Consider the following 25,024-nt stretch of genomic DNA (forward strand, 5'->3'; position numbering starts at 1 on the left):
ATGGGTAAAGCTAAAGATTTCTATTAATCAAAAAGGAACTACAGAGCAAGATTACAATGCTTCCATCCCTTCATTCTCCAGGAACCCCTCAGAGAACAACAAACGGCTGGACACAGAGCACCTTCTGTGGTTCAGGACTGTGTAGAGGTCCTCCATTGGGAGTGTTCCAGGGAAGTACATACCATTAGGCTCACATTAATCCCACCTGTGTTTTGGTTATATTCCAGTAGCTTTGACAATGTTTATACATTCTTGCAAAGTCAGAGGATGAGCCTTAGCATGGGGCAAGCAGCCAGCATACAGAACTACGTGACTATCCCACATACTCCCTTAACAGGTGGTCAACCTTGAGGTCCTGCCAAAGACTATCTGAAGGTAAACAATAAACTCCCAAGTTGTATCATCTCGGACAGAGAGCTAACTCCAAAAAATCATCAAAAGAAAAAGCAAAGCTGGCTACTTAAAGAGTCCAGGCCCCAAAGAGATCTAGGCATGAAAGGATCAATTGTTGTTCACCACTGACTCCTCTTCTGCATCTCAACCACGTATGCTAACATACACGTATAGATGAACATTTAAAAATAATTCTTATAATTTAAATAGAAATACAATACATCTCACTGTAGCAGGGAAGATGGAAACCAGGTCAGTGCTGTTTGGGCTCAATCTGCTCTTCAGGTGCTAATGGCCGGTGGGCAACTCAAAGGCTCTGCTGCTCTCCCTTCTTGTGGTTCATGATCTTTAAATTGGACTTGGACTGGACAGCTCTTCAAGGAGAGGACTGGCCCCTGACAGCTCTTCAAATAAATTACAGTCCTCTATAAAGCAGGACACATGGACACCTACCAGGCATCCAAAATATAATAAATTAAATCACAGATAATTTCCTACCCTTTCAAAGTGCCTCAAACCTGTCACCAAACAACCTTACGGTTCCTGTGTGGGGATTTAAGTCTTCCTGCTCCAAATGAATCCAAGCTTCTATTCGGTATCCTACATTGTCTGTTACAAGCTAGGTGTCCCTTTAAAAAAAGGAGGTGAGCTGGCAACCAGGGCCAGCCCAAGACATTTTGCTGCCTGAGGCGAAGGACAAGATGGTGCCCAGTTCCATTCCATGTGCAGAAGCCAACTGGACTGACAGCTGACTCTTACTTCAAAACAGAGCTGTGCACAAAGGGCCTCTCAACCTTCTCCACCCTATCTGCAGGCAGAGAAATCGGGGGGACAATTTTGTCTAATTTCTCCAGGGGGGTGGAGAAATTCTCAACAGTTTCTCATAGATAGGGCTCACCATTGGCAGGAGTTGTAGTACAGCTTCTTCTTTTTTTCCTAAGGTTTTTTTGGGTCTTTTGATGCAACAGCATCAGCTGTGTCAACAGCCTGGTCCCCATTCTGCATCCACCACAATGCCGGTGTGAGGAGGGCAATGTTATGCCCAGCTCTAGGGAAGAGGTGGAGCTAGCAGTGAGCGGAAATCTTTCCTCCAGTTTCCTTCCCCCATGAAAGAGGCTTCTGCCTCATTCTTAGGGTGTTTTAGCATTCATTTTTGGGATTTTTTGAGCTTCCCTAATCACTGCAAGTCAGCTGAGGGTGCTGTGTGTGCAATTTCCTTCTAGTACACATCTCTCCAAGGCTCTGCAGCCTCCCAGGCTGCCTGCACTTCCTGATCTGAAATAGCCATATGGGAGGGATTACCTCATGATGTCTTCCCCTGGGCTTTAAGTGCAGGTAGCCTAGGAGGCTACAGGAGAGATGATTGTACAATGAAAGACCAGAGACTTGTCCGCACCCCTCAGCAACCTCCTCAGTAAGGTAAGTGCAACAAACCCAAACCTAGCCCATGAGAATTTCTCTGGAATTTCCTCACCACCGAATTTATTTTCGAAAGTAATTCGTTTTCTATCTAATTGAATGAGAATGTTCGGAAAAAAGGTGGGAGAAAATTTCAGCAACGCACTACTTCAAAATGTATGAAAGATCAGTGTTCTTCACCATACCTGAAGGCCGCAGATTTGCTTACGGGGTGCAGGGCGGGCCACATGGCACACAGAGCTCTGTTCTATACACACACATGATCCAGTATTCTTTGCCTGAGGCAGCCACCCCACTCTGCCAAATGGTAGAGCCAGCCCTGTGTGAGATTCTGTCCTGGCCATTCATTTAAACAAAGGAAACAGCCATTTCAGAATCTTCCAGAGCTGCCCATTCAGGGACCTTCAGTTAAAAAATGATGTCAGAGTTGAGTCCAAAACAAAACAAATATGTACTTGCACTTTGGAATGATTGAACCAGTGGCTCCCAGTTGATGATGCATTAGCAAAGCAGTTGCACCATTTTAAGAAAATGGCAAACAGCTTCTTCACACTTGCCGTTTGTCTGCTGGGATGTCTCCTCCACACCGAATGCGCAGGTAAGTTCATTTTTAAGTTAGCAAGTCATCTGTGTTTCTTTTGTCTTGAGATAAGAGTGGGGTTCTGTCACCTGATAAGGAATGAATCATTTACAAGTAACATGAAATGTTTGACTGCTAGCTTCTTCTTCTGTCATAGACCTACTGAAGAAAATGTAGTTGCTAGAGAAATAAGATGCATGACCCACCTTTCATTAATTTAAAGAGCTGGTTTTTCAGGATTGATCTGGATGGTTTCAAAAGCCGTAATATGAAGAGAGGGCTTAGATACAGTCACTTATGAAATACAAAAGTAGGAAGCAATCTCACAGTTACAATTAACTTGAAGCTACAGACCAGTAATAATGAAGAAAAACTAATGTAATTCTGTCAGCATTGGAGCATAAATGCAAAAGGATATTTTAACTACAATGTGGAACAATTACATGGAGTTTACACTAAAGTGCATTACTGTTTTATCTGTATCATATTTTATGTGTATTTGTTAAACGTGGCATCTGCCGGGGGGAATGGAGTGGCCTAGGAATATAGTAACAAAAATGCATAAAGTATATCCTCCTTGGTTTAATGTTTAGATGTTTTCCTTGTGTCCCCTTAACTATGTACTATAAACTAGGAGCCAAAACAATGAACTGAAAGACTTCTTGTTTTCAATGGGAGAGTTGACCCCCTGCTGGAATCTCTCCCAGTAAAATCAACTGGACTAAAAAACACCTAACTTTGCCTACATGGCTGGCTGTGCCTCAGCTTTGGCAAATAAGTCATAGGTCACAATTGGAAGTTTAATTATTACCTTAATGGGAGGAGGATACAAAATCTGTAGAAAAGGGACCCTTAAATGGTGTTTTAGTATAACTGAAGCATCCCCCTTGTGCTTGGATTGCACCCTCCTGTATTTTATAGTTCAGGCATCATATGTTAGGCAGGACCTGTGACAAAATAATGCCGCATGAACTGCTTCTTGTTCAGGAATACTCTATTCCATTCCCTCTCCCATCTGATTCTTCCCCCACCTCAGTAGTTAGTCAGAATGCTCAGTCCTGTTTGGGGGTTTTCTTCCACTCCCTTAGGATCTCCCGCCCCCCCCCCGATTGTTTTGTACTTCTGCAAGCCTGCATTTTACATCATGCATTCCAAAAGTTCAAAATGCTTCCCACACAGTATCTCAGGCCTGGGTGACAGAGGCAGCAGAAGAAAGCTGCTAGTGGAGGGTTGTAGCTTTGAATGCTCTGTTGGTTGCAAACTGCTTGCAACCAGAAAGCTGGCACTGAGGCAAAAGAATCTTTCTCCCTGATGAATTTGTTTTCTGCTTACAGGGACTTTTTATGCAGAGGAGTATTCAAGTGGTGTAGTGGTAAATTGTGGAGTGCAGATACTCATCATGACAGCCCTCATAGCTATGCCCCCAAGAAAGTCTCAAAATGCAGGCATACCCACATGAACAAACCAGTTCTAGCATTCTCCATCCACACCAGGAGCAGGTCTTTTCTAAAGCTAATGGGTCTTATTTGCCCATTTAAGACCAAGCCATCCCAAAATGCCTTCCATTACAACAGGGGTAGCTCAGAACAATATCTTGTTGATTGGAAAATCCACCCCACCACCCCCAGCTACTGTGAGAATTGCAGCTAAGATTAGAGGCAGCAGGGACATCTGAGGTGGCTGGCAGAGGATATCACTGTCCCCTGCAAATTAAATAATCCCAGCACTTGGACCCTGCATGCCCTGGCTCCATTGCAACATCCCCAAATGCTATCTTCATCCTGTAGTACGGACTGGTGCAGTTCATTCTCCCAACTCTTTCACTGCATGTGTAGACTTAGTCTCAGTAACTCTGACAACAGCCCTCTAAGCGTAGTCTAGTATTCGTATCCCTATATCATATAGCACAGGGGTTCCCAACACAGTGCCTGCAGGGACCTCCATTGACACTCATGGCCACCCGCAAAACTTTTATTTATTTTTCCCCATTTTGTAAAATATATATACATGGGTCTGTATATATCCATAGCAACGAATACATACAAATGCATACAGCTTTCTAGCAATTATGCATAGGCCTCAACGAAAGCGGACCAAATATCCAAAAGTGTCCATTTGAAGGTGGCATCTATATGCCACCCGTCAAATCTTGAAAGCATTGTAAGGTCCTCAATCCATTGCGTTACAGGAGGTGAGTGTTTCTCCTTCCAATGTTGTAATATTGGTGTTTTACCTGTCAAAAGGGTGTGGAGAATCCACTTAAGCCGGCCATTTGTTAATTTCCATGGAGCAGGTAAATAATTTCAAAGAGCGTGTACATCAGCGACTATTAGACTGTTCCAGTGCAAAATTTATCTGTGTAGTAACCTCCTCCCACAAAGAAGCAACTACTGGACACTGGCAAAACAAATGTTTAAAAGAAGCATTTGCTGCATTGCACTGCCAAGAATTACCTGAATTAGACAATCCCTTATTGAAGAGACATTGGGCTGTCCAATTTATAAGAAACAGAAGTTTTTTCTGAACAAGGCACATCCTAAGATCCGTAGACATGACAGGTAGATGACAAAGTGGCAATCCACTGATAAGGGATTTTGTGGTGGTGCCCAGAGCAGCTCCCCAAATTACCAAATGTGCCCATGGGTGCAAAAGTTTGAGGACCCCTATATAGCAGTATAGGTCTGCGTGGAAACTGAGAGAATAATGGCTTGCCAAAGACCAACCAGGTGAGCTTGTGGCTGCAGTGAGATCTGAACAGGGAACACCCCAGTAGACTCTCTTTGCCAGGTACCACACTCCAGAACCATGTCACTCCCAAGAAGAGCATCTTAACACCCATAACTTTCAAGAGGAGCTCCACTATAGGACCAGGAACTTTGGGCAGTCACAATTCCAGTGAATTTTCTACATCCCTCTCTCTCTCTCTCTCTCTCTCTCTCTCAATCTCTGAGCATGTCATTTCTTTGTATCTTGAAGTTTTAATAAACCAGGAAGAGGCGAATGCTGTTTTGTACCGATATAAAAGGTACAATACTGGAAGACTGGAGGAAATGGTCCGAGATAACCTCGAGCGTGAGTGCATTGAAGAAAAATGCAGTTATGAGGAAGCAAGGGAAGTCTTCGAAAATGACCAGAAAACGGTCAGTCTTGATTTGTAGAACATGAGATCTAGAACGTTAACATTTGGTGCTTTCCTGATTTGCCAGAAAAAGAGCACACCGTGGAATCCTACATATGTCTACTCAGAGTTAAGCCCCATTGAGCCCAAGTCTGTTTACACCTTTGTTGTTGTTGTTGTTATTTAATTACATTTATATCCCACCTCTCTTCCATTGTGGAATTCAAGGTGGCTTCATGTGGTTCCCAGGTGGTCTCCCCTCCAAGGACTGATCAGACCTGGGCCTGCTTAGCTTCAGCAAGGTGGCTGCCTCATGTGCCTTCAGACCATAGCTGGGGAGCATAGCTATGTGTGGCATCGGGCTGTTAGTGTAATTGACGAAACATAACTAGTGCTCCAACCCTATCTAAACCCTCTTAAACATCATGGGACTTCACACACATGTACACACACACACACACAGAGAGAGAGAGAGAGAGAGAGAGAGAGAGATTCTCTGCTAAGGTAAATCCAGCTTCTGTACTATGATCATTATTGTTATGTGCATTATTTATTTATTGCACATTTAAACTGCCCGTAATTCAAGTCCTCTAGGTTATGCTGACACTAAGCAAAGTGTGGGATTAGTCTTATTTTTCATAATATATTCTGCTTTGTTGTTGTTGTTGTTGTTGTTTATTCATTCAGTCACTTCCGACTCTTCATGACTTCATGGACCAGCCCATGCCAGAGCTTCCTGTCAGCCGTCACCACCCCCAGCTCCCCCAAGGTCGAGTCTGTCGCCTCCAGAATATCATCCATCCATCTTGCCCTTGGGCGGCCCCTCTTCCTTTTGCCTTCCACTTTCCCTAGCATCAGCGTCTTCTCCAGGGTATCCTGTCTTCTCATTATGTGGCCAAAGTACTTCAGTTTTGCCTTTAATATCATTCCCTCAAGTGAGCAGTCTGGCTTTATTTCCTAGAGTATGGACTGGTTTGATCTTCTTGCAGTCCAAGGCACTCTCAGAATTTTCCTCCAACACCACAGTTCAAAAGCATCTATCTCCCTTCGCTCAGCCTTCCTTATGGTCCAGCTCTCGCAACTATAGGTTATTACAGGGAATACCATTGCTTGAACTATGCGGACTTTTGTTGTGAGTGTGATGTCTCTGCTCTTCACTATTTTATCAAGATTTGTCAATGCTCTCCTCCCAAGAAGTAAACGTCTTCTGATTTCCTGGCTACAGTCAGCGTCTGCAGTAATCTTCGCACCTACAAATACAAAGTCTGTCACTGCCTCCATGTTTTCTCCCTCTATTTGCCAGTTATCAGTCAAGTTGGTTGCCATAATCTTGGGGGGGGGGTAGGTTTAATTGCAACCCAGCTTTTGCACTTTCTTCTCTCACCTTCATCATAAGGTTCCTCAGCTCCTCCTCGCTTTCAGCCATCAAAATGGTATCATCTGCATATCTGAGATTGTTAATGTTTCTTCCAGCGATTTTAACTCCAGCCTTGGATTCATCAAGCCCAGCACATCACATGATGTGTTCTGCATACAGGTTGAATAGGTAGGGTGAGAGTATACAACCCTGCCATACTCCTTTCCCAATCTTGAACCAGTCCGTTGTTCCGTGGTCTGTTCTTACTGTTGCTAGTTGGTCGTTATACAGATTCCTCAGGAGACAGACAAGATGACTTGGTATCCCCATACCACCAAGAACTTGCCACAATGTGTTATGATCCACACAGTCAAAGGGTTTAGAGTAGTCAATAAAACAGAAATAGAAGTTTTTCTGAAACTCCCTGGCTTTCTCCATTATCCAGCAGATATTGGCAATTTGGTCCCTAGTTCCTCTGCCTTTTCTAAACCCAGCTTGTACATCTGGCAATTCTTTTTTCATGAATTGCTGGAGTCTACCTTGCAAGATCTTGAGCATTACCTTACTGGCATGTGAAATAAGTGCCACTGTTCGATAGTTTGAACATTCTTTAGTGTTTCCCTTTTTTGGTATGGGGATATAAGTTGATTTTTTCCAATCTGGTGGCCATTCTTGTGTTTTCCAAATTTGCTGGCATATGGCATGCATCACCTTGACAGCATCATCTTGCAAGATTTTAAACAGTCCAGCTGGGATACCATCGTCTCCTGCTGCCTTGTTATTAGCAATGCTTCTTAAGGCCCATTCAACCTCACTCTTCAGGATGTCTGGCTCTAGCTCACTGACCATACCATCAAATCTAGCCCCGATATTATTATCCTTCCTATACAGATCTTCCGTATATCAGTATATTCTTGCCACCTTTTCTTGATCTCTTCTACTTCTGTTAGGTCCTTGCCATCTTTGTTTTTGATCATACCCATTTTTGCCTGGAATTTACCTCTGATGTTTCTAATTTTCTGGAAGACAAGAGGTCTCTTGTCCTTCCTATTCTATTATCTTCTTCCGCTTCCGCACATTGCTGGTTTTAAAATAATTCCTTATCTCTTCTGGCTAACCTCTGGAATTTTGCATTTAATTGGGCATATCTCCCCCTATCACTGTTGCCTTTTGCTTCCCTTCTTTCTTGGGCTACTACCAGTGTCTCAGCAGACAGCCCCCTTGCTTTCTTTGGGATGTTTTTTGTTGCCGCCTCCTGAACAATGTTGCGAACTTCTGTCCATAGTTCTTCCGGGACCCTATCTACTAAATCTAGTCCCTTAAATCTATTCTTCACCTCCACTGCATATTCATTAGGAATATTAGTGAGCTCATATCTAACTGATCTGTGAGTCTTCCCTATTCTCTTTAGTCTGATTCTAAATTGTGCAATAAGAAGTTCGTGATCTGAACTATAATCAGCTCCAGGTCTTGTTTTTACCGACTTCATAGATGTCCACCACCTTTGGCTACAAAGGATGTAGTCAATCTGATTTCGGTGTCGACCATCTGGTGAAGTCCATGTATAAAGTTGTCTCTTAGGTTGTTGGAAGAGAGTGTTTGTGATGCAGAGTGAGTTGTCTTGGCAAAATTCTATCAGCCTATGTCCTGCTTCATTTTGTTCTCCCAGACCATGCTTGCCTGTAATTCCAGGTGTCGTTTGACTACCCACCTTAGCATTCCAGTCTCCTGTAATGAAAATAACATCTCTTTTTGGCGTATTATCTAGTAGGTGCTACAGATTCTCATAGAACTGATCTACTTCTGCTTCAGCATCTGTGGTTGGGGCATATTTTTGGATCACTATGATGTTAAATGGCTTACCCTGAATTCAAATTGAGATCATTCTGTCGTTTTCTGGATTGTATCCAAGCACTGCTTTAGCCACGTTATTATTAATTATGAAGGCCACTCCATTTCTTCTGTGGTCCTCTTGTCCACAGTAGTAGAGCTGGTGGTCATCTGATGTGAAGTGGCCCATTCCAGTCCATTTCAGTTCACTGACACCCAAAATGTCTATATTTAATCTTGACATCTCCCCAGTAACCACATCCAATTTGCCCTGGCTCATAGATCTTACATTCCAGGTTCCTATGGTGTGTTGATCTTTAGAACATCGGATTTGTCGTTCACCACCAGCACCGTCGGCCACTGGCAGTCCTTTCGGCTTTGAGCTAGCTGCATCATCACATCTGGGGCTAGTTGAACTTATCCTCTGTTCCTCCCCAGTAGCACTTTGACCATCTTCCAACCTGGTAATCCCATCTTCCAATGGTATACTGACATATCTCTGGTTGTACTGATCCATTTAGTTTTCATGGCAAGGATATTGGGGTGGGTTGCCGTTACCTTCCCCAGGGATCATATTTAGTCTGTCCTCTCTGCCATGACCTTCTCGTCTTGGGTGTCCCTTCACAGTTTAGCTGATGGCATCATTGAGGTGCCATGAGCTCCAAATTCTTGTTTCACTGGACATGGGGCATGGCAAGAAATTGTGTGAGTTGCTAAAGTGACTGGAAATCTTATTCAGTGGCCCTTTGGCTTCTGTGATTTCAAGAGATTTAACTCCTTGGACTCAATGGTCTCATAGGCCCCTTCCAACTCTACTATACTATTCTATGATTCCTCACACTTTCACATATATATTTGCATCAATAAGGCCTAGAAATTTTTTTTTATGAAAATAGAATCTGAATTCAGTGACAAATAGTGTATTCTGGTTTTCCTGAAAACGTACTCTCCTGATTATTTCTGGCAAGACATGATTAGCATCAGAGTGTAAATGCTGGATCTCCACACACATCTAGTATGAATGGCTTGCAAATATTAATTGATTCGCTGCTTGCATTTACACTTGAATTCAATTTGATTCTTTTCCTTGTAGAAAGAATTTTGGCGTGTCTATCTTGGTAAGTGCTTTTTTAAAAAAATTCACTTCAATTACTCTACAATACTTAATATTCAAAATAAGATTAGTTGCATTCAAGTAGGAGTCATGGAAAGGTCATTACATGGAAGACATTTGGCCCCTTCATTAGTCAAAGTCTTGGAGTACAATGAATAAAAACAGCCAGTTTAAGCTTTACTTTGGCCACACTCAACAATAATGTGCTGTAGTTATTTAATTTTTCAGTGAATTTATCTCATTTGTTCCAATAGTTTAGGGGACCACCTTTCACTACATATTATCAGATTACTTGTAGTTCCTGGTGGGGAATTAAGCTACAACTCCAATGTGGAATTTCAGTCTCATAGGGACAGCCGAAATGTCTGCTGCAGAATAACCAATAATCAAAGGCATGTGCTCCAATCTGGATGGCTTTAAAAGAGGGTTGGACACATTCCTGGAGGAAAAGGCTATCAATGGCTACTAGTCTTGATGGCTACCTCCAGTACCAGAGGCAGTGAGCCTATGTACACCAGTTGCTGGGGAACATGGGTGGGAGGGTGCTGTTGCACTCCTGTCCTGCTTGTGGGTTCCTGGTCGACAGCTGGTTGGCCACTGTGTGAACAGAATGCTGGACTAGATGGACCCTTTGTCTGATCCAGCAGCGCTCTTCTTAAGTTCTTATGTTCTTATGCTCTCCTGTGGATCTTCTGTAAGGCAGGGATGTTGAACCTCTTTCAGCCTGAGGGCTGAAGCTGTATTCCATTTTGGAGAAGCTATTTCGGGCCACATTCCCGTGGTGGTCAGGGCTGAAGGCAAAAGGAGAGTGGTCAAACTGACCAAAAATACCAGCCTATTTTAGCTTAAAAGCTGTTACTGCCAGGAACAGAGCCTTAGGAAAGGAATTTAAGGTGCAATACCAGTGATTGCACCCTTGGTGATTGGAAACCCCTGAACATGGAGGCATCTGATCATCCAATGCAGGGCCGCAGGGAGGGAGCAACAGCAGAAGTGATCCTTATCTCCCCATCCTCCTGCCCTGCAGATCTTCACCTCCCCATTCTCCTGCTCTGCAGACCTCCACCTCCCCATCCTCTTGCCCTGCAGACCTTCGCCTTCCCGTCTCCTGCCCTGCAGACCTTCGCCTCCACGTCCTCCTGCCCTTGGGCTTTTTAGCCCATCTAGCCAGGGCACTTCAGAGAGAGAGGGAAGGAGGCTAGCAGAGGCTCAGGATAACTCATATCCTGGCTTCTCCAGTCTCCTCCCCTTCCTGCCTACCAGAATGCCCCCTTTCCTCCTCCTTGGAGGTCAGGGCTGCCAGCTGCAAGGCAGTGGGGGACGGGGGAAGAACTTAAACTCCCCCTTCCAAGGCTCCAGCCTCAGAAGGGGGACTTTGAACCATCCTTTGGTCCCCGGGATGCTTGCCCAGGGAGCATACGTTTACTCCCTCCAATCTTTTTGAATGGGGAAAAAAACTGCACAAAACCCAGGAATCTATAATAAGAACATAAGAAGAGCTATGCTGGACCAGACCAAGGGTCCATCTAGTCCAGCATTCTGTTCACACAGTGGCCAACCAGCTGTCGACCAGGAACCCACAAGCAAAACATGAGTGCAACAGCACTGTCCCACCCATGATCCCCAGCAACTGGTGTACATAGGCTCACTTCCTCTGGTACTGGAGGTAGCACTTGACCATCAGGACAAGCAGTAATATCAAATGACTGGTGGCAGAGGGAAGGGGGTGGGGCCATGGGAAAGGGGAGTAGCCATCTGGGCCAGATTGGGATCCCAATCTGGATTTGTCCTCCAGACCTGAAGTTCTGCACATCTGTGATAGAGAATGATCTTTATGTGAATGAATATGATTATAGTAAACCATCACAAATATGACCAGAAGTGCAATCAAACATTCTAAAATTGCCAACACGTTGACAATCTTGTCTAGTTACAGTGAAAACAGCGAAGAGTGATGTGGTACCTTTAAAAATAGCGCATTTGTTATGGTATTGGCCAGACTAGTTCCCCACTGATATTGTGGGCTTCAACCAGCCAAAGCCAGCACGCTGGGAGTAGTAGTCCAAAACATCTGGATAGAACCAGGGGAAAGCTGCTCTAAAATACATGAATGGTGATGTATAAATGAATGATGATGTATAAATATTACTCTTGGGATGATACACTTTATAATTCTGATTCAATCTTCATTTGAAGATGGAGATCAATGCGAGTCGAATCCGTGTAAGAATGGAGGCCGGTGTGAAGACGGTATTAGCAATTACTTATGCTGGTGCGAACCTGGTTATGAAGGAAGGAACTGCGAATTAGGTGTGTGAACAGGGAACTCAGTGCCATTGCTCAGTGCTGTGAGACGAGTGGGTATTAAGCAACCAACCATCTCGAAGTACAGTCATGCGGCAACCATTCTGAACTGAGGTGAAAGAGTCTACTGGATGCCAGCCACAGACACCACACAAAAGTGGTAGCTTCTCAACTGTCTGGCAGAGAGGCAGGACATAAACGAATAAATGAAAAAATACACCTGAGAAGGACCACAGTGTACAACACAGCTTTTAAAAATACAAAATTGTGGCCAAATGCAAAACATCCGAGAAATACTGCACCTTTCGGAAATAGCTATTCATTTCGTTATTTGGAAGATTTACGAGCCACTCTTCATAACACAATTTTTCCCAGACATGGAGTAGCGAAAGCAATGAAAACCTACACTGACATTCATATAATAAAGAAGATAAACTTTAAGAACAATAATTTGCAAGAAGAGCAGTAAAAGCAAGAGAAAATGGTCTCATTTTAACCAGGCATTGGAGTGTAAGATCCAAAAACAGAGCCACAAGGACAATTATAATAAAACCCTAGGCCAGGGGTGGGAAACTGTATGTAGATGGTGGGGCTGTATGACACCCCCACCCCCACCCCCACCCCCACCCCCATCCCCATCCCCATCCCCACCCCCATCCCCACCACCCCCAAGTGCTCTGCAGACCTGATGACATCAGAAGGTGGGCCCATGCCACAGATGTCTATGGGTCACTGGCCAAAGGGCTGGCTGGATTCCCTCACCCAGTGCTTTGGTCAAGGTCTTTGCTGCACCATCAAAATCCACACACAGTGAAGCTGTCCTGACCAAGGTGTTAGCTGGAAGAATACTGCTTCAGCCTGGGCCTAATTTGGAGTGGCTTTACCTGTCCCACACCTTTCCCCATTGGGGAGGACACAAGGCAGGCAAAGCATTTTGTGTGCTGATCACCTTCCCAATTGGGGAGGTGAGCTAAGGGAAATCCTTGGTGTTATCTCCGATCACTGATTGGAGATAACAGTGGGGATTCCTCTCCCTGCTAGCTTTCAGGGGGTGGGTCTTGGGGGCTTCAGGGAGGGGCATATATATCTTCCAAAGTCCACATGGGCTAAAGATGGCTGTGTGAACAAACCCCAAAACTTGACCAATTACAAAATTTCTTCACTATCCCCATGTCATCTTCCTATTTCCCCCTCCCAGCCCACCCTGTAAGCTTCTTCTATTGTCATATTGTAGGCATCCTCACCTGTAATTAAATTGATTCTCCTTCCCCCCAACTTCCAATCAGATGCTAGCTGTGCAACGCAGAATGGTGGTTGCAAGATGTTTTGTAAGAACAGCCCTACCAAGAAGGCAATGTGTTCTTGTGCTCCTGGATACAGACTGATGGAAGACAAGAGGAGCTGTGAACCAACAGGTATGGCAAAGCACTTGGAAAGCCAAGAAGTGGTACAGAAATACTAAATGTCTGGCTGAGCTGAATATCTGTGCTATTGCTATTTATTTCCCTACACTTTTAATCACTGTGCTTACTGACTTACGAAAGTCCTTCACAACGCCATCATTTTAAATCAAAGAAACACAAAAGCATGAAATATCATTCATTTCATTTATTATATTTCTATACTGCCCAGGAGCCAAAGCTCTCTAGGCTGTTTACAAAGATTAAAAATCATGACAAATACAGTGTTATGCATAATATAAAAACAGTTTATCTACAAACTTATAAACAGAGCATGGGTGCATGCACACAGACACACACACACACACACACATCCAAACAATATCCCATAACCTGATTAGAAACCTGCTGCCAAATGACTGGGAAATGCCTGGTGCCAAAAATATAACACCCAGGTTTGTGCCAGGTGGGTCTCACTGGGGAGTTCATTTCATCATTGGGGGTCCACCACCAAGAAGGCCACCTTGTTGCCACCTTCCAAGCCTGTCTCAGAGGAGGCTCCTGGATGATAACCTTAGCCAATGAGCATAATGTACAGATAGGTTCATACCAGGAGAGGTGCTTCATCAGCTTGATGCATTCTGTTTAGTGCTGTGCTGAAAATTTCTCCCACATGTTTTTTGACCATTCTCATTCAATTTGATAGAAGAAAAACTGCTTTTGAAAATAAATTCAATACTGACGGAATTTCAGAGAAATTCTCAAGGGTTGGGTTTCTTGGGCTTACTTTACTTTGAAGGTGGCTGAGGAATGAGCAGAGATGTCCAGCCTTTCATTGTACAATCATCTCTTTGGCAGCCTGTAGCCTCCTCAGCTGCCCTACACTTCATCTGAAGCCCATTTTAAGGCACCATGAGCTAATTCCTCTCTTGGGGCTTGTTCAAATCAGGAAATGCAGGCAGCCTGGGAGGCTGGCTGCGATTAGGTAAGCTCAAAAACACCACCAAAAGAGATTCAACACAAATTATAGACTGTCCTGAGGATGAGGCAGAACAATGGAAGCCCCTTCCATGGGGGAAGAAAACTTTCTGGAAATTGGAGGACAGATTTCGGCAAAGCACTAACTCCACCTCATCCCTGTAGCTTGACACAACACTGCCCCCCACATACACCTGCATTGTGATGGATGCAAATGGGGGCCAGCCTGCTAACACAGTTGATGCTGTTGCAGCACAAAAAAGCCCCAAACCATTTCCAGAAATAAACGAAGCTGTGCTACAAGCCCTGCCAACGGGGAGCCCTACCTGTGAGGAGCTGTTGAGAATTTCTCCTTCCCCTGGAGAAATTTGGGGAAATTATCTCCCAGATTTCTCTGCCCACAAATAAGGTGGAGAATTTTCCTTCTACGCACAACTCTATTTCTATTGTCCTGATAGGAAGATGGCTCTTCTAAAAGGAAGGGGGTGTCATTCACCTCATCATCATTTGTCATTGCAGTGATGTTTGACTTAGATACACTTACCTTTTCCATTTGTCGTCCCTCACCAGCAGCAGGCAGGGATGTGGAGAAGGGACAGGGGAAACAATATATGTCATGTGGGACTAAACATTTCAGAAAGACTAGAGAGAACTTGGTACAGAGTATTATATGATCCTTTATCGAGAATGAGCTGCACAGAAAAGTACAAATCTACATCTGAGTTACAACATGTCAGGGATCCTAACAAATGACTCTAAGACAGGGTAAGATTTAATCAAATGCAACCAATTAGGAATCCTATTTTACAGGTGAAGAAGATGGATGGAGAGATAAGTGACAAGCATTTAGCACAGAGGTGACCAACTTCCAGAGGTCAGGAACTGCATTGTCCCTCCAAGAGGGACTGTACCCCTGCTATGCTGAAATAAGCAAAATGAAGCTATTTTGCTTTTTAAAAGCCTCTTTTTGCTGCCACTGTGGTTTGTCACCAAATTTTGGCAGCAAACTGCAACATTTTTTTCCATTTTTGAAAAAGGGGCTATTTTGACGTTCCCTTCCCCCACCATCATACCGCTGAATTTCAGTGGCACAGCAGTGGCAGGAGGCAGTGGTGGCTACAAAAAAGGCTGGGGCGGGGGGGGGGCACTGCAGCCTGCAGGCCATGCCCCGCCCTGCAATTTAGCACAAGACCAGCCATGGCAGAGAAGTTGTATGTGTGTTACTTGCATCGTTAAACTGTTGGCAGTCCAAACACAACCCCCTGCCCATCAACTGCCCATCGGAGGTCATGACCTATTTTCTGCATGCCCCACACTTTTGTAGGCTAGAAACCACTTTGCCAGATGCACAAGTGTTTTCTTGTTTTTGCTTTATTCTCCCTACCACAGTTCCCTTTCCATGTGGAAGGATTACAGCTCCAGAGGCAATGAATAATAAAATGACCAGAGCACCAAACATTATTACGAACTGGACCACACCCATCAACGTTACCGATGAAGACCTAGACAGAGGAGAATCAGATAATACTACTCGGATAGTTCCCAGAAAAGCAGTCGGTTCTCGAGTGGTTGGTGGCGTTGAAAGCAAGAGAGGGCAAGTTCCTTGGCAGGTGAGACAAACAGCTGAGTTGTTTTGCATCCCTGGGGGCTGTCACCTTGCCATTGTTTGGTCCTCCATCAAGCAACTGCAAGAGAACCAATCCCTCTTGTGCAGTATAACATATATGGATCCCAACACTAGTCTACAATTTGAGTTCAGAGATTTGAGAAGAAATTAAAATATCCGAGTTCACAATCCCTCAAATTTCCATTCTGAGCACCCTCTTCATATTGGTGCATGTTACACTTTTGTCTTACAGGGGCTTATTCATCACCTCAGTTGTAAGTCCTGTTTTGTGTTCTTTCTTTCTTTCTTTCTTTCTTTCTTTCTTCCTTCTTTTAACCCTCTTGTACTCAAGGTGTGTAATTTTACTGTTTTAAATTGTACTGTTGTACATCGCCCAGAGTGGCTAGCCAGATAGGCAATTAAGAAATTTAATAAATAAAGTAAGTAAGTAAGTTAATATAATTGTCTATCATTCAGCCTCTGCTGCCCTCTAGAGGCAGCTGTTCTCATAACTACTTTTAATCTTGCTGCAAAAAGCTGCACAAATCATAGTCACACAGGATAAGCTCTCCCTTGCATCTGATCATTTCATTGGCCCATCTAGCCCAGAACTGTGAAATCTGGAAGGCAGTGGCTTTCCTTTGACTCTAGGCAATTATTTCCCAAGCCAGCTGTCCCTTCTGAGTCCTAATCCTGTCAATATTACTTAGGTATAAAATCCAGGGTAGCAGAAGAACCACCAAATCCCTTATGAGCCACCAAAATCCCTTATGGACCACCAAAGCCCTTCCCTGCTCATTAAGAAGATCATCATCAGACATCCTGGCTCAGGTGAAGTTACCTGCAGAAGTGAAATGGGTGGGGAGTCAAGACAGGGCCTGAACCCTTTTGAATCCACTGCAGATTTCTCCAAAACCCCTAGCCACAATAACATTGATTGCAGTGCAGTCTGAGCTTCCCTTTCAGAATGGTCCATAGTCAGAGCCTCTGATATATCCAAAATCCCTGCTGGACTCTTGCTGGCAGGACGGAAGTACAACGTTTGGCTCCTCTCCAAAAACCAGCTATGTCCCTCCCCATTGCAAGCAAGATTCCTTCCATTTTCTCATCGAGGGAGGAACTAAGCTGTGAAGGCTTTGGATCTGCTCCCCCTATCCACCCACAGCACTCCTCTGGTCCTCCCTGTCGGGAGGTCGCCCCTGCCGCCTTTTGAAATCCTCAGGTAGCCAGAATCAACATGCAGACAATAGGGCGCTTTTCCAAGGCTTTATTCCCATTCAACCTTATGATGCTTACAGATGCTAATTGCTTGATCCTAGGAATGAGACTTAAGAAAGCTGCCTACTTGGGGGTTCTAACCTTAGGAATCAGTTTGATCTCTGTTTGGAGGGGAAGGCGGGAAACCTCTGTACTTATGGGCTAGGAGGAGAGAGTCCACCCTTTTCCTGTGGGGCAATGGGGTGCCGCTGTTGCCGTTGCACCAAGCGGGCTGAGTGCCTCCTCTCAGTGCCCGCCATCTCCCACTTGACGCTGTGCCGGCACCTAGTGTCCAGAAACTGCTGTTGCGCCTCCCTCTCCCTGCCAGGGTCACTATCACTCTCAGGAATGTGTACCGGGAGGGGCTATCCTCCTGGCTGCTCCTCTGAACAGCACGTGGATTCCTGTCCCATGGTTTCTATCTCTTCCTCAGAATCAGAACTGCTTTGGGGCTCTCTGGGCTCTGATCCAACCCTGACACTCCCTTCTCCAAAGCCAGAGAGATGAGTGACGTGAATGTTTCGGCTGGGGGGGGGGTTCGCAGTCACAGGTCCCTCCCTGACTTCAGAGGTGGAGACCCATAATATCCTATAGTTCCTCAGCTGCTATGGAATCATAGGATGGCAGCCTTAACCTCAGTCAATAGGACAAGGACTCCTGGAAATACGGTTACCATTGACATTCACATGGGAACATTGATGATCCCAAGCAAATCTTGACAGTGACTAAAAACAAATGCATTATTTCCCCACCTTACAGAGCATACGCCAGTGAATGAAGACAATTGTACCTGGGTGACTATCAACACAGACCAGTGTGTCTCTGAGTTTTGAGGCACACACACCTCAGAAAGGTCAACATTCACTAGGTGTGGTCAGATTTCCCAATAGGGACCAGAAAAAGAAGAAAAAAAAAGCTGTAAGGCTGGAAACCAAAGTCAAAAAAGAAACAGATGTACCAATTGAATTCCCAACGCTTTTCGACAATTGGGCTTTATCCAGGGAAATCCTCTTGGAGGATTCCCTCTCCCTTGCTTCTCCCAGTCTTCAAAAGAATATCCATGAGTTTTTCCCTTGATAAAGACCAAGTGTCGAAAAGCATTCAGATTTCCTGATCCCTGCTGGATCAGACCAATGCTTTCTCTAATTTGACATGCTATTTCCCACTGACCCCCCAACCAGAACCTGTTGGGAAGCCCATATTCCCTGCCATGGATACACCACACATGCTTCACCAAGGAAGTCTCATAGATATGGCTCTACCCTTGAGCTCTGCTCTTCACTAGGGATGGCAGAGAATTCCGCCACGGATCTTGGTGAGGCCGAATGCCAGTGCGTTCGGCCCCCCGAAATCTGTGGCGGAATGGCCTACCACCACCCCCGCCACCCCGCGGATCCCCCCCGGGATGAGACTTATCTGGGGTGGATCTTCCGGACAGCGGCAGCTCCAGTGGCGGCTGCGGCGGCTGGTCTTCCGACCGGCTGCCACCACCGCCATTTGCAGTCTGGAGGTGTTTTTTTTTTTTTTACAAGACGTGATAGGCTACGTAAAGGCTTACGTAGCCTATCATGTCTGGCTTAAAAAAACCCCAAAAAATGCATGTACGCAAATGGCAGCAGCCGCTGCCATTTGCGTTCCTTATTTTTGCCCGTCTTAGTCTACGTAAATATTTACGTAGACTAAGACAGCAAAAATAAGGGGAACGCAAATAGCATAGCAGACACTATTTGCGTTCCCCCTTATTTTCGCCATCTTAGTCTACGTAAATATTTACGTAGACTAAGACAGCAAAAATAAGGGGAACGCAAATAGCATAGCGGACACTATTTGCGTTCCCTCTTATTTTCGCCATCTTAGTCTACGTAAATATTTATGTAGACTAAGACGGGCAAAAATAAGGAACGCAAATGGCGGCGGCCATAGCCGCCGCCATTTGCGTACGCACGTTTTTGTTTTTGTTTTAAGCCAGACGTGATAGGCTACATAAGCCTTTACGTAGCCTATCACAGCTGACTACAGGGACGCAAACAGCGGCGGCTATGGCCGCCGCCGTTTGCGTCCCTGCTATCCAGCAGCTGGATGTCCGGCTGCTGGTGGAGCCAGCCGGTGGCTCCAAAGAATCCCTGCAGAGCGGAGCCGCCTGGCCAGGATTCCGGGGGGAGGGACGGGGCACCTCCCCCCCCAGCGGAACTCGGCGGAGCCAGGTAAGGGGAGTTTCGTACATCCCTACTCTTCACCATCAGCCAAGCTCAGCATTCATGTTGAAATACAAGGCTTGTCCAGGTCAAATCACTCTCTGCCCTGGTTTTTTGACTTGCCCATTGATCTCTCCACTCAAAGGAGAGTGGATCTCCACTCTCATTGATCACATTGATCTCTCCACTCTCTCACTATGATCTCTCCACTCAAAGGTTTATCTGCTCACCTCTGAGGGCAAAGGATTCTGTGGAGGCTCCATCATCAATGAAAAGTGGATTGTGACCGCTGCGCACTGCCTTGAGTATGAGACGCACAGCATTGTAGCAGGTAAGCAACAGAGCAAGGTGAATGGGGGAACTGCACGTCCTCCTTGCCACATTTCCAACCAAGTCCAGGAGTGTCAGAGAAATCTGCAACAGGTTCAGATGAGTTTGGATTTCTATGAATCTGACCTGTGGATTCTGTGGCAGACCTTTTTCTCCCCAAGTCACGTGGATTTCGCAGACTTGTGCACTGTTTTTTTATGCTCATTCTCATTTGTGCATTCATTTATTTATTTGTTTGTTTGTTTGTTTATTACATTTTTATGCCACCTGTCAGGGTTCCCCTCAGGACCTGGACCCTTTAAGCAACTCCTTAAGGATCTCTTTCCTCCTTAAGAATCCCACCTTCCTTCTTTTTAAACTTCCCCTTCCCAATAACATGGGGTTTAGACTATAGATGTGGCATGACTGACATTCCAGACACTTCAGGTTTAACACAACAGCGTATACTGGTAAATTTAAAACAAGCCAATCACAACTACAGGCATTTTCTCAATAGAGCTGAGTGATACAAAAGGCATTAAAAGAAAATAAAACTTGCAAAACACAAGTTCTTTTATCTTAGCTGCATTTAGACTTCTCCAGGCTGCTTCTTCCTGCTCTCTCTTCATGCTCTGCTCTCTCTGACTCTCTGGTCTTCCTCTCCCTCTCCCTGGTTGTCTCTCCCTGTTTATCCTGTCCTTCCCCCAAACCAAAAGTACTACTTCAAACCTGAAGAAATGAAACCTAACTTAGGAAAATGAAACTTAACTGGAGAAATGAAACTACTCTTCTCAGGGATACCCCTTCCCAACAAAAAAAAACCCAGGCCCCTAGGCCTGACCTTTTTACCTTGCCTCTGTAGGCCTCAAACCTTCATACCGCCCAATAGCTGAAGCTCTCTGGGCGGTTCACGACAATATGCATTAATGCAAACTTAGTGCAAGTAGAACAAAATTCTGGTTAAAACATTCCATTCTGTCAATGAGTGGACAAGGGAATGAAAGATGCCTGACAATCCTTGAAACACAAGCTGAACAGATTTAACAAAATCCATCTGTCCTTATGCTGCTCTCAGTGGCATAAGGAAGCAAAGTAGCAGGGATGGAAGAATCCAAGCTGTATCCAGGTTTTTAGGGCCTTTGAGGCAGAAGCTAGCAGTGGGCTCTTGTAGTCTTATTTGTCCTTAGATATCTGAAATAAAAGACAATGCCATTGAGCATGTATGAAGTGTGTCCCCTCTCCACTGGATAATTACAGCCATAGGAACCTATGAAGCTGCCTTATACTTCCTCAATTGCTCTGTCCAGCTCATTTTTTTATTGACGGAAGTGCCGTTAGTCAACAGAAAGCCTGACTCAGGGATTGGGATCCAACCTGTTCTGGAAGGGCTTTACTCTCTCCTGAAAGTTCAGATCTGTAGTTTGGGAGCTAAAAACACTTCTAGAACAGTTTACAGATCAAAAATAATAATAGTGGTAGCGGTGGTAGTAATAATAATAATAATACACATGACAGTCCCTGCCCTCAGACTTACCATCTAAAAGACATGACCCCAAAGGAAAAAAGAATGGGGTGGGAAAAGGAAAATAAGAACATTCAAGCACCGGTTCTTAATGTCTTATGGATCTTACACTGAGTGGCTGTAATATGGATGTAATGCTGCATTTAGAGCTGTCTGCAAATGGCCTCTTGAAATTCTCCACCCTATTTGTGGGCAGAGAAATTGGGGGAACAATTTCATTGAATTTCTCCAGGGGGAGGAGAAATTCTCAACAGTTTCTCCCAGCTAGGGCTCACCATTGGCAGGACTTGTAGCACTTCTTTCTTTTTTGGTAAGGTTTTTTTTCCGGGGGGGGGGGGGGCTGCAACAGCATCAGCTGTCTTGGCAGACTGTCTTGGCCCTCTGTTTTCATCTGCTACAATGCAGGTGGGGGCAGTGTTGTCTCCAGCTCCAGGGATGACGAGGTGGAGTTAGTGCTCTGCCAAAATCTGTCCTTCAATTTCCAGAAAGTTTTCTCTCCCCGTGAAAGAGGCTTCCATTGTTCTGCCTCATTTGGGTTGTTTTATAATGTATTTTGTGGTGTTTTTGAGGGCACCTAATCACAGGCAGCCTCCCAGGCTGCCTGCACGTCCTGATCTGAAAAAGCCCTATGGGAGGAATTATGTCACGGTGCCTTAAACTGGGCTTCAATTGAAGTGTGGGAAGCTGGGGTGACCACAGAGAGCTGATTGTACAATGAAAAACAGGCTACTTGTGCTCACTGCTTGGCCACCTCCTAAGTGAGATCAGCCCAAGAAACTCAACCCCAACCCATTAGAATTCCTCCAAAATTTCTCCTCCTTTGGATTTCTTTTCTGAAGCAATTTCTCTTCTATCAAATTGAATGAAAATGGCCGAAAAAATGTGGGAGAAGTTCTCGATACAGCACTAGCTGCATTGTCTATGCTATACAGATGGGCAGCAGCTCTCCTGAATTCCAGACAGGAATATTTCACAGACCTACCAGGAGATGCCAGGGATTGAAACTGGGAACTTCTGCATGAAAAAGAGGTGCCTGACTAGCCTTGAAGCATCTCAGGTTAGGGATGTGGAACATCTTTCAGGCCAAAAGCTGAATTCTATTTCAGAAAAGCTCTCAGGGGTGATGGGCAGTGCCAAAAGCAAAACCAGGCAGGGCCAATGGCAAAGGGGGTGGAGCCAACCTGCATATTTTAGCTTAAAGTTCTTACTGCCGGTAACGAAGGCTTAGCAGAGGTATTTCAACCTTTCAAAATGGAGGAGAAATTCACAAAACCAGGTAAGCCACCGAACCATCCGCAGCTGGGGGGAAAGAGTGGTGCCAGGAGAAGGGGTGTGGCAACTTCCCCACATTTAGGGGAAGTGGCTTCTAGAGTGTCAGCTATTGCTTCCAGGCATATACTTATGACAACTACCCCAGTCGATTGCACTGGAGGCAATCTACAGGGAGACATTTTCTCCCTCTCTCAAAATACTAGAACCCAATGGGGTCATCCCATGAAGCTGATGGGTGGGAGATTCAGGACAGATAAAAGGAAGGACTGCTTCACACAGCGCAAAGTTAAACTATGGAATTCACTACCATAAGACATAGTGACAGCCACCACATTGGATGGCTTTGAAAGGGGACTGGACAAATTCATGGAGAAGGCTATCAATGGCTACTAGTCCTGATGGCTCTATGACACCTCTAGTATCAGAGGCACTTCGCCTATGTACACCAGTTGCTGGGGAGCATGGGAGGGAGGGTGCTGCAGCACGTATGTCCTACTTGGAGTTTCCCATGAGCAGCTGGTTGGCCACCATGTGAACAGAATGCTGGACTAGATGGACCCTTGGTCTGATCTAGCATGGCTCTTATGTTCTTATGAACCTGGGGTCATCCCATGAAGCTGATAGGTGGGAGATTCAGGACAGATAAGAGGAAGGGTTTCTCCACACAGCACATAAACTATGGGATTCACTTCCACAAGAGGTAGTGATGGCCACCAATTTGGACGGCTTTAAAAGGGCATTGGACAAATTCATGGTGGAGAAGGCTATCAATGGTGACATGCTACCTCCAGTACCAGAGGCAGTATGCCTATGTATACCAGTTGCTGGGAAACATGGGTAGGAGGATGCAATTGCACTCATGTCCTGCTTGTGGGTTCCCCGTGGGCAGCTGGTTGGCTACTGTGTGAATGTAATGCTGGATAGGATGTACCCTTGGTCTGATCCAGCAGGGCTCCTCGTATGTTTATAGGCTCTTTTTGATGTTGTGCAAGGAAGATCGCAGCTCCTATTTGTGCTCCAGAAAAAAAGATGGGCAGGGCAGGAGTCCCAGGAAATACCTGACTCCTGATTCCAACCATGGCTACAACACTGAACCTAATAGATCTTGGGCCTGATCCAGCGAAGCAGGTCTTAGGGTGATTCATAAAAGCACACCCAGAATGCAATGATGATGATGATTTCAAAACGATGCATTGGCTCTTTTAACCAGGTGAACATAACGTGAACACTGAAGACCACACTGAACAGTATCGCCAGGTCCTACGGGCCATTGCTCATCCCACCTACAACGTGAGTAACAAGTTCCACAATGACATCGCCCTCCTCGAGCTGGAGTCGCCCCTGGAACTAAACCATTACATCACCCCAATTTGCCTCGCGGACAAGGAGTTCACCAACAAGCTCCTCCGGTATGGGTTCAGCACGGTGAGCGGCTGGGGCAAGCTGACCCACCAAGGCAGACTGGCAAGTATTCTCCAAGTGCTGAGAGTCCAGTACATCGACCGGCCGACCTGTTTGAGGAGCACCAGCTACACCATCTTGCCAAATATGTTCTGCGCCGGCAGTCCAGGCGAAGCCAAGGACACCTGCCAAGGAGACAGCGGAGGCCCCTATGCCACAGACTTTGAGGGCACCTGGTTTCTCACCGGGATTACCAGCTGGGGCGAGCAATGCGCCCAGAAGGACAAGTACGGCATCTACACCCGAGTGTCGAAGTACATTAAGTGGCTAACAGACACAACGAGGCTCACGTGAATTAAGCCAGAGCCGAACCGTATCCCGTCCCTTTCCCAAGAATGCAGAGGACGAATAGGCATATAACCCCACCCTCTTTTCCGAAACAGTTTCACAGAATTAAGACAGCCAAATGTACATTTCTTTTAGAAAACAGTTTACATGGGAATTGCTGCCTAGAAGAGTAAGGAAAATGAAAGGTAGTACTTTTTCCGATGTAGGCCGCCTTGGGAGGGCTTCTGCCCTGAGAGGCGGCCAAGAAATGTTTTAAATAAATAAATATTGAATTGTTGTGAACCACTCAGAATTTCAGCTATTGGGAAGTATAGAAATTAATAATAATAATAATAATAATAATAATAATAATGCCCAACAGGTAGAGTTGCTAGGCTTGGTCACTGAAACCAATATTCAGGAACCCTATGTGTGAGCCTTTTAACCAGCCCTAACAGCTCCAGATCCCTATGCATTTTTAAAGTGCCTACCTCACAGGGTTGTTGTGAAGGTAAAGGATAAGATTGTAAAGTAGTTTAGGAAATTAGCATGGCAAACGCATTAAAATGCAAAATCAGCAACTGATGCATTTCTGTATTATGAAGTACAATGAAACCAGAAATAAAAATACTTCATGAAAAA

At 45.1% G+C, this 25,024-nt stretch overlaps 1 protein-coding gene across 1 annotated transcript; it reads left to right on the top strand.

Moving 5' to 3' along the window:
• Nucleotides 1–2,343: 2,343 nt before the first annotated feature.
• Nucleotides 2,344–25,014, top strand: LOC146338393 (coagulation factor IX-like). The gene is made up of 8 exons (XM_084813669.1): nt 2,344–2,410; nt 5,369–5,532; nt 9,791–9,815; nt 12,008–12,121; nt 13,402–13,530; nt 15,883–16,103; nt 19,768–19,882; nt 23,865–25,014. The coding sequence occupies exons 1-8, from the start codon at nt 2,344–2,346 to the stop codon at nt 24,407–24,409; spliced, it is 1,380 nt and encodes a 459-aa protein (XP_084669795.1). The 3' UTR covers nt 24,410–25,014.
• Nucleotides 25,015–25,024: the final 10 nt, after the last annotated feature.

This window comes from Heloderma suspectum, chromosome 9 (assembly GCF_057233095.1).
Source record: "Heloderma suspectum isolate Gila_16-S chromosome 9, 16-S_ref, whole genome shotgun sequence".
Taxonomy (NCBI): domain Eukaryota; kingdom Metazoa; phylum Chordata; class Lepidosauria; order Squamata; family Helodermatidae; genus Heloderma; species Heloderma suspectum.